Below are 12,701 nucleotides of genomic sequence, written 5' to 3' on the forward strand. Positions count from 1 at the left end.
CCTGTGTGCTGGGGGTCTTCCCATCCAACTTCCCCCCTTTCTGAGGGTCTCTGGGCTGGCAGGGCAGGTAGGGCATTGGCCATCATGATGTCAGTCACTCTTGGGGCCAACAATCCCAGGAGAACTTGCGCCTGCACATGGTGCTCTCTGGAAGCAAAGCCAGGACCCTGGGGAAGGTTTTGCCTGGGAATGTCATGTAGGGCCTCCTGGGGAGAGGGCATCCAGTGAGCCCTAGAGGATGAGCTGATGTGGAGACAGCACCCTGTGGCTCATGCCCTCCTGTGGGACCCTGTGTGGGCTCTGCGTCCCAGTGCCTCCAGTCCTCAGCTGCACACTGGGGCATGGTGGGGAATCACAGCTCCCTCACGTCCATGTGCGAGGGTTCAGTGAGGGGCAGTGGTGTCTGGTACAGCAGGCGCTCAGGAAGTAGAGGGGTCCTCAGCATGAGGCCAGGGACCGAGCAGAAGTCTGAGCAGGCGAGGCCCTCATCCTGGAGGTGTCAGCCTTGTTAACCCACCAGGGCCCCCTTCTTAGCATTTTCAAAGTTGGGAGCTGTGGGTCCAGGCCTTGGGCTGTGCTGGTGCCCATCGAGAGCATGTTGCGCTTTTATCTTGTCCTTCGCGGCGCGGAGCCCCCTGCAGGGGACTCCCTCCAGCGCGCCGGGCCGTGGGGAGCCCCAGAGGGTTCCAGGGCTGCGCGCACTCGGCAGGAGGAAGGCCGCGCCTGGAGGCAGGGGCCCCGCCCCGCGGCGGTCAGCGGCCCTCCCCTCTGCCCTTGCATTTCCCCTTCCTCCTCGGCGCTTCCTCTGCGCTCGGCCCTCCGTCGCCCCTTTGTTTGCAGGGCGCGGCGGGTCCACGGTTATATTTAGGCGGCAGGTGTGGGAGCCACAACAAGCCAGGTCGCCAGCCGGTCACCGGCCACCCGGTCCACGTGACGCCCGGGCGCTATAAATAGCCCCCGGCAGCCGGGCGGGAGCATCCCGGGGAACCAGCGCCCTGCGCCCCGGGTCTGCCGCCCCGAGCGGATGGAGGCAGCGGCCGGACGCCTGCGCGGTCGGGTGAGCGGGGCCCACGCGGGCCGGGCGGGGGGCGTGCCGCGAGGACCCCAGCCCCGCCCCGGGAAGGGGGCCGCCCCCGCGGAACCAGCCTCTGCTCGCCCAGGGGGCACGCGCGCCGGGGCACCGCCGCCCCACCGGAGCCCGCCGGCGGCCCTGCCCCCGTGCTCCTCTTACCTCTCCCGGGACCCGCTGTGCCCCAGCCCTTCAGCTTCCCCCACAGCATACCCGTTTCTGGGGCCAGGGGCTCCTCCGAAACCTGGATCCAAACTGGTTCTCCCCTTAGCTAGTTGTGACCAGGGATGAGGCCATGGCCGCCCTGAACCTTGGATTCCGCCTCCTTAAACTGGGTTGAGTGTTGCTCTTGTCTCCTAGACTTGAGCTTGAGAAAACCCCTGGGATACTTTGCTGGTCTGATCAGGCTCAGAGAAGGTCCTCTGTCTTTCCCTGGTCTGTTCACTCATCTGCAGACAGGGACTGTGATGGGCCTCCCTCAACAGGTCTCCAAAGGACAATTGTAGACCTGGCTGAGGGCGGAGGAGGCTGGCTGGGGCCTCAGGAGAGGGGATGGGATAGTGGCAGGAAGGCCAGAAGGATGGGCTTCAGGATCCTGTGGAATGTGGGGTGGGCATGGGGCCGGTAGCTGGTGGACTTGAGTCTGCCCTGTCTGGGGATCCTACTCAGTGACCTCACTGAGGAGGTGTAGTTAGGAGGGAGGGCCACAAGGCCGGGTTGGGCCATGTGGGACACACGGGACAGGAGGTTGGGCATCACTGTTTGCTCCCACCTAGGGCTGGGAGTCCCAGACTCTGCAGAGACAAGTGGGGTGTGTAGCGAGAACCCAATCTGGGTAGTGGCCTTGGCCCAACCTCTGACCCTGGCCAGTCTAATCCCTGACCCCACTGATAAGTGACACTTGCAGGCTCAAGTGTGCAGGAACGTGGGGTGGCTCTAAGCTCCTCCATGCCCAGCGACCTTTGGCCCTGAGGACTTTGGTACCTGAGGGGTACTGGGCAGCAGAGCCAGGCCATCTGCGGATGCCCACAGGGTCTCCCAGGTGCCTGGCAGCGGTGGCAGTGAGGTGGTGGTCAGCCGCTCAGGGAAAGGCCCGGAGTCCTGTGGCTTCCTTGGACCTTTTTTCTCCTCTCATTCTGGTAAACACACGCACACATGCACACACATGTACGGGGGTATCCTGCTGCCTCGGGAGCAGGTATTTGTGCGCTGGTGTTTGGGCCGTCTGCAGCTCTCTCTTTCTGGCTCCTGGATGGCACAGGCTGGCTGCGGAGACAGGACAGGATTCCTTCTCTCTGCCTTTCTCCCCCTCCCGGGGCACTACACCCCTGTTTAACCCTCCCCGGCCACGCAAGGGGCAGGGTGTGAATGAGACGTGGCATCTGCCCTGAGTCCAGGAGTGGCGGTCGAGCTGGTCCACAGCATTCGGGGTCTCAGGCCTTGGGCCCTTCCTGCACCCAGGCTGAAGCTCCAGTGGCCTAGCCTGCCTGGTGGGCAGCTGGAGAAGGGGGGGCAGGGGCAAGGGCAGAGGTGAGAGGTGGTGGGTTGGGGCATGGAGAGCCCTACCAGGTGAGTGGTTAGGAGTGCCAGCCGTGGGGCTTGGGCTGAGCCAATGGCTGGAGGAGTCTGTTGACCACTGGGCCCCAGCTGGTGGGACCTTGGGGGCATCTTGTTTGGACTCTCATTGTGCAGGTGGGGAAACTGAGGCCAGTGATATGTCCAAGGCCCTTAGCCCACCTGTGGGGTGTGAGTGGGGCTGGTGCTGCTGCTGAGGCCCTAGGCCTGGGGCCTTTGGGGCCCAGAGAGGGAGAGACAGGAATGGAGGTGCCTGATGGCTGTCTCTGTGGCCCAGCAGCATTCCTCCCCACGCCCTGTTACAGTGACCCCACTCCTGGCCACCTGCTCGGTCACCACCTTGGCGTGTGCCCGGTGGGTGGCCCTTTGGCTGTTGTGGTTTGTCCTGGCTCCCTGAGCTCCCAGATGGAGGGCAGAGCCCGGCTTGTTTACCTCTGTGCCTGGCCAACCCTGTGGGGAATGGTGGGGACAGAAGCTGGAGTGGAGACATTTAAGGGTTCATGACTATGAGTGGGGCCTTCTTCCACTCACACAGTGGGTCCCAGCACCCCGGCCTCCATGCCTGAGAGCCTTTCCCCAAGGACCGGCCGCCCCAGAATCACCAGGCTCAGAAATTCCCCAGTGGACAGGGGACTGTTCTGGGGTGTGGGTAGGTGTCTGCTGAGCCCAGGAGGGGGCCAGGCTCAGGGTGCTAGGCCTCTGTTACCATAGACCACCTGGGCATCTGCATGTTGGGGTTCAGGACTCTTCTAGGGTGTGTGTGTGACCCTGAAATCCCTCCCTCCCTCTCTCCCTCTCCACTCCGTCCTGGTGGCTGTCCTTTCACCTCAGAGCCCTGGGTCAGTCCAAACAGGAGCTGTCCTCCCTTGTGCTCTTGCATGGGGAAACTGAGACCCGAACTCCTGCAGCAGGGCCCTGGGAGAAGCATCACTGTGACGGTGGGGGTTGGGCAGGCTGACAGCCCTCTCAGGAGGTGGGGCTCCCGGTGACCTCTGCTCTTCTCATTTCCTTCTCCCCTCCATCTGCAGACCTTGCCTGCTGCTGACTGGCCTGGGATTCATGGAGAGGGCCTCGCGGGGCAGCTCTGAGTACTGCCGTGCCCAGCATCGCCGTGCCTGCTGCTGAGGGGGCCCCTGTGCCTCTGGCCCTCACCATTGCCCTCGCCTGCCGATGGCCTCCACCCGGCCCAGGGCCGCCTGAGCCCCCTGCACCCTGCCAGGACTTGCCGTGCCCCGATGGGGTAACGTGACAGAGGCCCGTGCATCAGAGCCACTGCCCGCCGTGGCCATCGCCTTTGACCCCCACCCCAAGGACGCTCTATTGGTTCAGTTTAAGTCTGTTTTTCCTTTAGTCCTTGTGGGCTTGGGGCTCGCCTTTGAGTGAAGAGGACTGTCCACCCGTCCATCTGTCCACCAATGCAGAGAGGACGTCCCCAGTGACAGGCACAGCCCTGGGCACGGATCGACGGCCAGATTGACTCTAGGCTTTTAAAAGTTTTCTTTGCTGAGCTTTTTGGTTATTTTTATTTTCGCCCTTTTATGATTATTCGTCTCTAAGAGGCAGGAGCTGGACTGGCCCGTTTTACTCTGGGCGGGGGCGCTGTTTTTTCTTTTTCTTTTTAAAGAGTTGAGTTTTCTTTTTTAACTATCCCCACTCCGAGAGCATCCTACCCCCTCCCAAGTATTTGCACAATATTTGTGCGGGGTGCGGGGGCAGGTTTTTTAAAAAGCATTTTCTCTCTTTTGGAAAAGCACAGAGATCCCGTTCTTGGGTTTTGGGGGTCTGGGGACCCCTCCTGTGAGTGTCCCCAGCCCGTCTCGGGGAGGAGCCATGGCACGCATGAACCGGCCGGCCCCTGTGGAGGTGAGCTACAAGAACATGCGGTTCCTCATCACGCACAACCCCACAGACGCCACCCTCAGCACCTTCATCGAGGTGAGTGGCCGGGAGAGGTATCCGGAAGCCTGGCCCAGCTGCCCTCAGCCTCCCGAGAGAGATTTGTAGCTGTCAGCCCAGTGGGGGCAAAATGGGTGCCCTGGTTACAGAATCCCCAAGGGGGGACACGAGAGTGTCCTGGGAGCTCTGGGTGAGGGCTGCTGGGGATCAACTGGCTCCCTGGGGGCTGGCTTGTGGGCAGGTGGACTCCAGGCTGCCTGAACAGAGGCAGGTTCAGAATTAGGAGGAGCAGCCCCGCACCCTTTGCTGGCTGTTTGGCCTCTGCAGAGGCTGAGCAGGAAGGAGGAGGGGGGCCCCCCAGGTGAGGAGGGGCTGCTGGAGAGACTGGCAGGTGGGGGAGTGGCTTGGAGGCCAGCACCACGGCCAGCTCCAGGGCCACCTCAGGCAGCAGGAAGCCCACAGGCTTTCCCAGAGGCCTTGGTTAGAACAGGCTGGGCTGGGGGCTTCAGGGCACCGCTGTCTGTGTGAGCAGGGGCTGAGCAAGAGTCCGAGCTTGTCATAGAAGAGAGCGACCACTGCACCCTGGAGAGTGGGCAGGCAGGTGGGTGTTGCTCGTAGCCCCAGCCTGGGTCTCTTCATAGGGCCTCCGGCCTCCAGTGGAAACTGGGGTGTGGGGGGTTCGAACTCCTTGCTGTTTGCAGAGCCTGGGGCTGTGTGCAGCCTCTTCCCTCTGCAGGGTGAGTGCTGGTCACCATACACAGGAATCTGGGCATGAGGGAGCCTTGAAAACTATAAAGGGGAGGCAGGAGCACCCTGCCATCAGAGGGGCTGGACCCAGGATGTGAACCAGGGGCCCTTCAGAGGGCTGTCCCCTCACAGCTGAGACCCTTGAGATAATCTCAGGGACTAGGAAGAGACTGAGCAGAGCACTCAGCTTGTGACCCGGGTCAGGGCTCAGAGGGTGACCAGTGTCAAGGTTCAGCCTGTGTTCAGGGTCAGGGCTCAGAGTGTGACCAGGGTCTGGATTCAGTGTGTGACCGGGGTCTGGGTAAAGTGCATGCCTGGGGTCAGAGCTTCGACCTTGGCTGGGTGACAGCACCCTCTGCTGCAGGCACAGAGGGATCTAGGCACCTCCACAGCCTCAGAGCCCTGCACCCTGTCCTGCTCCAACATTCTCAGAGGTACTGTGTTCTGCCCTCACTGTGTCCAGTGTCCCTGCCGCATGACCAGCAAGGTCCAGCAGCTGATTCCTCACCACCCCCAAAATAGCTGCTGGGAGCAGGTGGGGTGGGAGCAGCCCCTGCCTGTGGCTGGTGGAGGGGATACCCCCCCCCCGGGTATAAATATCCCTGGGCCTGGCTGTGAACTGCCTTGACCTTTTCCCTGGGGCTTCCCCACTGGTACCCAGAGCCTAGCTTCCTTCTGCCGTTTCAGCACGTGCCCCTCTTCCCGCGCCAAGGTCTCCCTGGCCCTGGAGGCCTGCCCCTCCCAGACTGATGGCCCCAGTGCGGGGTCTGGAGGTGCCCCTTGACTGGACCATTCATGACCCCTGAGCCAGGGTCATCCAGTAGCCCACATGCAGCTGGTGGTGTCCTGTCCTTGCTTGGGGATCCAGGAGGTTTGTCTGGAAAATTGGGTCTTCCTGGGCCCTGAGCACCCAAGAACAGGGAGGTAGTGTGCTGGAGGCTGCGATCACAATGAGCCTGGGTGGGGACACCTCCTCCCTGATGGGTAGACCAGGGTGCAGTTGCCCCAGAAGCATCAGGAAAGACTTGCACCCAGCAAGTCACAGAGCCCAAAAGGCCACCTCGGTGGCTTACGTTTCAAATCAGCCTTTCTGTCTTGTTTAGCTGGGCATGAGGGGCCTGCTCTGGGGGTTCGGGTTGGGCTCCCACCCCTGAGCCCTGCAGCCCAGCCCAGCCCAGCCCAGCCTTCTCTCTCCCTACCAGGACCTGAAGAAGTATGGGGCCACTACCGTGGTGCGGGTGTGCGAAGTGACCTACGACAAGGCCCTGCTGGAGAAGGATGGCATCACCGTTGTGGTGAGGGTTGTGGTGGGGGTCGTGGTGAGGGTCAAGTGGTGCCGATGGCTCTGCAGCTGCCCTGGGAGGGGGCTCTCTATCCATCTGGACAGTGCTGTGAGGCAGGCACTGTGGTCTCCCTGTGTGCTACCTGCCACCCCAGCATGTTTGTGTTGGGCCCTGTGTGTTTGGACACATCTTGGGGAGGCTCAGGCAGCGGGCTCTGTGACCTCGAGTGAGTCACCTCCTCTCTGCAGGGCCTTTTCCTACCTCTAGAGTGAGTGTGTTTCTCCCAGGCCAGCCTGGCCCAGGAGGCGGGAACGCAGGCTCCGAGCACTGCCACAGCCTGACTCCCACAGCCAGCACTCCCACACTGGGGCGGCAGGCACCACGGCTTCTCAGCCTCAGTACAGCCCCCGAGTGGCTCGGTTGTGGGAAAACTGAGGCTGGGGTCAGTGGCTGTCTGAGGCCATAGCCAGAGTGCGGCAGAACTAGGACTGTGGGGAGTGGCACTTTGGTAACAGCACCCCCTGCAGGGGTGCTCCTCAGTCAGGGGCTGGGACTCTGACCCCAACAGCCCTGCCTGATGGGACGTGGTCCCACTGTGCAGATGCCTGAGGCTCGGAGGTAGCCCAAGGTCTCCCAGTGAGTGTGGGGCAGAGCAGGGAGTCCAGCAGCTCTGTGCCTATCTCAGAGGCCTCCGTTCAGTCACTTGCTGCCTTTATTTGCGGCTCTGTCACTGAGCAGCAGGAGCTGCAGGTAGGGTGGGGCAGGTACACCTGGCTGGCCCCTGGGGAGGCTGCCTGTGGAGGCTGTGGGGAGGGACCCTTGGGCTGTTTCCTTGGTCCCTGGCCCTGGGACGTGGATCTGTGTAGAGGGTGGGTGGCTGTGTCACCACAGCCCTGTGGGAGGGTCTCTTGGCACCTCCCTGGAACAAGGTTGCCCTGACTTGGGCTGGAGGCACAAAGGGTATCTAACAGGCCCCACCCAGCTCTGCCTGGGCCTCAGCCACCTCAACATCAGAGGACCCTGTCTTTGGCAGTTGCCATTTTATAATCTCTGCTCAGTTGTTTGGAGTGGCAGAAGGAGCCAGAGCTTCAGGGTCACAGAGGCCCTGGCCTGAATCCCGCCTCTGGCCCTTCCCAGCCTTGTGAACCTGGATCCTCACCTGTACAGATTGGGTGCTTGGAAAGACTCAATATAAAAATGTGTACAGTGTCTCTTAGTGAGGGAGTAAATGGCCTTTCCTTCCTTCCCCTGCAGCAGGAAGGACTTGGGTTAGACCAAAGGCAGCCAGGCAGACTGGTTTCATTCAGGTGTTGCTGCATCTGGAGGCTGGGGACAGGTTGGTCTGGACCTGCTGGTCCACTCATTTCTGGGGCAGGGGTCCTCACAGGCTGCTTCCCTCTGCAGGACTGGCCATTTGATGATGGGGCACCCCCGCCTGGCAAGGTGGTGGAGGACTGGCTGAGCCTGCTGAAGGCCAAGTTCTGCGATGACCCTGGCAGCTGTGTGGCCGTGCACTGCGTGGCTGGCCTGGGAAGGTGATCTGGGGGGCAGGGTGGGGCTCGCTTAAACATGGAGATCTCATGGTCTGACTTGCTCTCAAATGTGGGTGTTAAGCCCACATCACACATGACCTCTTTCCAGAAGGTTCCCAGACATCAGCCTCCCAGCCTCGTAGGGAGGAAGTCCTTCCTGAAGTCTGACCCTACTCCCTCCTGCTAGCCCCACCCCTCTCCAGACACTAAGACCCCGACCCCATTAAACAGCCTGGATTTGACTGAAACAACCTAGCTTTGCAGAGGGAAGACTGGTGAGCAAGGTTGATAGCTGAGTATCAAGCTCTTATCCCGAGCCCAGCAAAGAGGTTGCCTGGCTCACTCAAGGTCACAGCAGGGCTAGGAGGGAATGGGATTTGGACCCAGGTAGTTGAGCTGAGCTTCATGCCTGTGCCCTTCATGGGGGAGGGAAGGGCATGGGGGCAGGGGGGTCTGGGCAGCTGTCTAGTGGAGGGTGAAGGCATCAGCCCTGCGTCTTCAGCAGGTGGCCTGTCAGGGAGGGGAGCAGAGGCTTGGATGACCCGGCCCTGCTGTCTGCCCCCAGGGCTCCGGTCCTCGTGGCACTGGCCCTCATCGAGAGCGGGATGAAGTATGAAGATGCCATCCAGTTCATCCGACAGTGAGTGGCCGACTGGTGGGCGAGGGTGGTTGGCGACAGCTTAGGGGTCCAGGTATTAGGAGGCTACCCACCCTGCAGGGGCCCAGAGCCCTGCCAGCAGGCACTCCTGACCCCTGGCTCCGGATGTCCTCTGAGGTGGCCCCAGTCCCATGCAGCCTCATTGTGGTACCCAGTGCACCCTCCTGAGGGCCAAGGGTCACGCTGCCCACTGTGAGCGAGGATTAGCCTCTGTGTGTGGCCCCCCCAACCCCAGGGCCAGGAGTGTGGTGCGGAGAAAGCGAGGCTTGGCTTGGCTAGTCCAACCTCTGGGACTGTGGTCCCTCAGCCCAAGGCCGTGTGAGTCAGGACAGGCTGGGTTGTGCTGCAGTAATGAGCTGGCCCCAACCCCAGCCATTGGAACCACACAGGGTGTCCCCGCTCATGGGACCTGTCTGATACCGTCAACAGGGGCAGCCCCATCTCCAGCGTTGCCAGTCGCTGGGTCACAGACACAGGGAAAGCCATGGTGGAGCCACACAATGGCTCTTGAAGCTCTGCCTGGCTCACAGGTGTCTCTTCCATTCACATTTCATTGGCCAGAGCAAGTCCATGGCCGCATTTGAGGTCCTGGGCAGTAGGGGTGGATGACTTCCAGAAGTGCTTGCTGCACCATCCTAGGCACCTGCCACACCTTGTCACTTGGGAGCCTCCGCTTCCCTCCCTCCCTCCTTCCCTTCCTCCCTTTTCTCTCTCCCTCCACCCAGATTTGTCCACACCTCACCCTGTGTGGCCAGGAGCCTGCAGGCCTGGGGTTGGGCCAGTACCTGGGTAAACATGGGGGCCTTGGAAGGGTAGGTACTATGGAGGTGGGGAGATCAGGGAGTCAGCCTGGAGGAGGTGGTAGCAGGTGAGTTGAAGGCCAGCAGGGGTGACAGCAGGTGACTGGGAAGGGTGATCCTGGCAGTAGGAACAGCTCAGGCAAAGGCTCAAAGGTAGGATGGGCTCTGTTCTAGCTCCACTGGACTCCTGGGCCTCGAGCTCCCTGGGGCAGGGCAGGTGGCTGAACCAGGTCCCACCTGATCCCCACCCCTGTCCTGTCTCCCCAGGAAGCGGCGCGGAGCCATCAACAGCAAACAGCTCACCTACCTGGAAAAATACCGGCCTAAACAGAGATTGCGGTTCAAAGACCCACACACGCACAAGACCAAATGCTGTGTCATGTAGCTCAGGACCTCAACCGCCTGGGGCTGAGGGGTGGCCGAGCCACCATGCCCCACCCAGCAGGGCCTGGCACCTCCATCTGGCCTTTCTCTCCAACACCTCAGCACACCTGCCTCCTGGGGTCCAGCTCCGCCCAAGCACCCTTGCCTTTCTCTCTCTCTCTCTGTCTCTCCCTGTGTCTGCCCGTCAGCCTCTTTTTACATCCATCCTTCCCTTTGTGTCCTGTCTCCATGCCCTGTGTCTGTCTCTGTGTCCTGTGTCTATATCTCTGAGGCTTAGTCCAGGGCCCTGTCCCTGACCTTCCTGCCATCACCCTCCCTGCTCCCCCTCTTCTCTGGCCTTGTGTTGGGGACAGGTGTACTTTTTAACCACTGGGCAGGACCCCTCCTCCACAGCCCCTCGCCCTGACCTGTTCTCAGCCTCCTAAATTATTGGGTCTGAGGATGGTCAGCTGTTCTGGACAGTTGAAGGCAATAAAACAGGACCCTGTGGCTGTGTGGGGCTCCCTCTGGTGTCCATGCTGGGTCCCTGCGTTCCCTAGCTTAAGGACAGGGGACATCTCTCATATTGCAGAGAGAGCCGGGCTCCGTGGTTGCCATGCTGATGTTTTGGGGGCTGGGGTGTTAGAAGGCAAGGCTGGGGTCTTTTTTTTTTTTTTTTTTAATGTCTTTATTGATTTCAGAGAAAGGAAGGGAGAGGGAGAGAGAAAAACAGCAGTGATGAGAGAGTGATTGATCAGTTGCGACCGGGAATCGAACCCCGATCTCCTGGATCCTAGGTCGACGCTCAACCGCTGAGCCATGCCCGGCCAGGCAAGGCTGGGGTCTTGTCCAGTGGGTGTCTGCCCTGTCCTGCCCCACTAGGTGTCCTCATCTCAGCCTTAGAGGACCAGAAGGGAGCAGTTGATGGTGGCTGACTTGGCTTAGGGTGGAGGGACAATGCCATCCCATCAGCCCAGGGCAGGGATGGGATGCCAGAAGGGCAGAGGGTGACCCTGGGGCACCCGTGGGTGAGTGGGCCTGAGTGTGTGCGCAGGGTGCCTGGCCTCAGTGCTCTTGTGTGTGGGTCTTGCAGACTTGGGGGCCGGCCCTCTCTGGACTGAGGACAAGGTTCCTGGAGGACAGGAACACAGCTGGGGGAGGGACCGGGGCTAGTCTGGTGGGCTGGGAGTGGCAAGGCTGGAGGTGGTGCCACCCAGGGCCTCTGCTCCCTGGGCACTGTCACTCACCTTTGGATACCCCCAGAGGACTTTACTGACCCCTTCTCCTTGTCGTTGGGACCTGCTGGCTGTGGTAGGAGTTGTAGTGCTGGGTTCTGCATGCAGGCCACCTCCGACCTGCACCCACCTGCCTGGCCTCCCCCTCATGGCCCCACCTGGCCTGCCCCTCCCTCACACCCTGCACCCTGCACCCATTCTGGGATAGGGGCTTTCTCAGCTCCCCAGGTCATCACTTCTTTTCCCAGGGGAGGAGGTGGGCCCAGGAAGGATGAGTGCCGGGGCTGCACCTTGCTGGGGGCCCTGGGTGGGTGGCTGACATGGACACAGGCCTGATCTCTCCATTCCCTGGCCTGCTGTGGCCTGGGCCAGTTGCCATGTGCTTGGCTGTGCAGAGCTTGGCCACCTCACTAGGTAGGAACTAGGCTCCTCCTCACTGCCAGACTCAGCTTCTCTGAGCCTCAGTTTCCCCAAGGGGCTTGTCCAATCACCATTGGCTCCAGGAACCCACCCAGCTCCAGGCTTTACTAAACCTGATTTTCAGGAGGGAAAATGGGCTGCAGGGCAGCATGGAGGATGCCTGCCCACCCACTGCCCAGAGGCACCTGGGGGCGGCCAGTGGGCAAGACCAGGGAAGCACCCTTCAAGGGAGATGGCACCCCCACTCACACCACACCACTAGGCTGGACCAAGGGGACCCCTCCTCCCCAGCTCCTTGGTCCCAAAGGAGGGCGCCCCCAGGCTCAGGTCAGGGGCTGGAGTAGAGGGGGGTCAGTGGGCAAGACGGGGCCGTTGTGTAAAGGCTGAGCCACTGCACAGCCTCTCCCCGGGAGGCCCCATCTGGAGGGATGAGGTGGCGGGTGGGAAGGGGCACAGACCCTGGTCCTCTCTGGGCTCCTGGGAGGAGAGGGGGCTGCCAGCTCTACCAAATGTTTTTTTCCTCTGTTCCCTGAACACATCTCAGGACACAACATGTGCTCTCCAGGAGGGTCGCTGTATTTTTTAACCCACCATCCAAGTGGTGGGGCCTCCCTTTGCCATCCCCATGTGGCCACATCCCTGCCTTGAGGGGGTGGGGGTGGCAGGCTAGGAGTTTGTCCAGCCATAGGAGGAGCTGATGAGGGGCTGGGGGCAGGGGACATGTAGATTGGTCCTCTAAGGATGGGGCCTTAGAGGTACCAAGGTGGGTGCCGGTGGAGAGGGGCTCTTGGTGGAAGGAGTGGCCTGAGCTAAGGTGTGGAGGAGCATTGTGGGCACTGGAGAGAATGGCAGGTGGGCAGGGTGGGCTGGAGGACACTGCTAGAGGGGCTGCAGCCTGGTCTGGTCCGAGAGAGAGAGCCTGGGATGAGGCCAGGGGAGGGCACACTGCCCATTTCACGTGTAGGGAAACCAAGGCTGAGAGGGAAGGACAGGCTGAAGAAGGTCAGGTGGGCCTCAGGAGGAAGTTCTTGCTACCCATGTTATAGATGGAAGAGCCGAGGCCGCACAGTTCAGCCAGGTGGCCGGGCCCCTGTGGGAAGGTCTGACCCTGGGCTCAGGCTGG

General features: G+C 61.4%; 1 protein-coding gene across 3 annotated transcripts; it reads left to right on the forward strand.

The window, feature by feature from the left end:
* The first annotated feature begins 949 nt into the window (after positions 1–949).
* Positions 950–10,444, forward strand: PTP4A3 (protein tyrosine phosphatase 4A3). Of its 3 annotated transcripts, none has more exons than XM_087825211.1 (6): positions 950–1,057; positions 3,673–4,579; positions 6,490–6,582; positions 7,975–8,105; positions 8,605–8,742; positions 9,828–10,444. In XM_087825211.1, the coding sequence occupies exons 2-6, from the start codon at positions 4,475–4,477 to the stop codon at positions 9,943–9,945; spliced, it is 585 nt and encodes a 194-aa protein (XP_087681337.1). In that variant the 5' UTR covers positions 950–1,057; positions 3,673–4,474; the 3' UTR covers positions 9,946–10,444. The 3 variants fall into 3 exon arrangements, with proteins under 3 accessions (XP_087681337.1, XP_087681338.1, XP_087681339.1); XM_087825212.1 differs by having other exon boundaries at positions 8,608–8,742; XM_087825213.1 differs by having other exon boundaries at positions 951–1,057; positions 8,668–8,742.
* The last annotated feature ends 2,257 nt before the right edge of the window (positions 10,445–12,701 follow it).

The sequence above is a fragment of the Miniopterus natalensis genome, chromosome 16 (genome assembly GCF_054644295.1).
Source record: "Miniopterus natalensis isolate mMinNat1 chromosome 16, mMinNat1.hap1, whole genome shotgun sequence".
NCBI classification, from domain to species: domain Eukaryota; kingdom Metazoa; phylum Chordata; class Mammalia; order Chiroptera; family Miniopteridae; genus Miniopterus; species Miniopterus natalensis.

Excerpts from the sequence above, each read along its gene's own strand:
- PTP4A3 (XM_087825211.1), top strand. The coding sequence starts at position 4,475 with ATGGCACGCATGAACCGGCCGGCCCCTGTGGAGGTGAGCTACAAGAAC. Across the intron at positions 4,580-6,489 it reads CCCTCAGCACCTTCATCGAG|GACCTGAAGAAGTATGGGGC; the intron begins GTGAGTGGCCGG and ends TCTCCCTACCAG. Across the intron at positions 8,106-8,604 it reads TGCGTGGCTGGCCTGGGAAG|CAGGTGGCCTGTCAGGGAGG; the intron begins GTGATCTGGGGG and ends CTGCGTCTTCAG.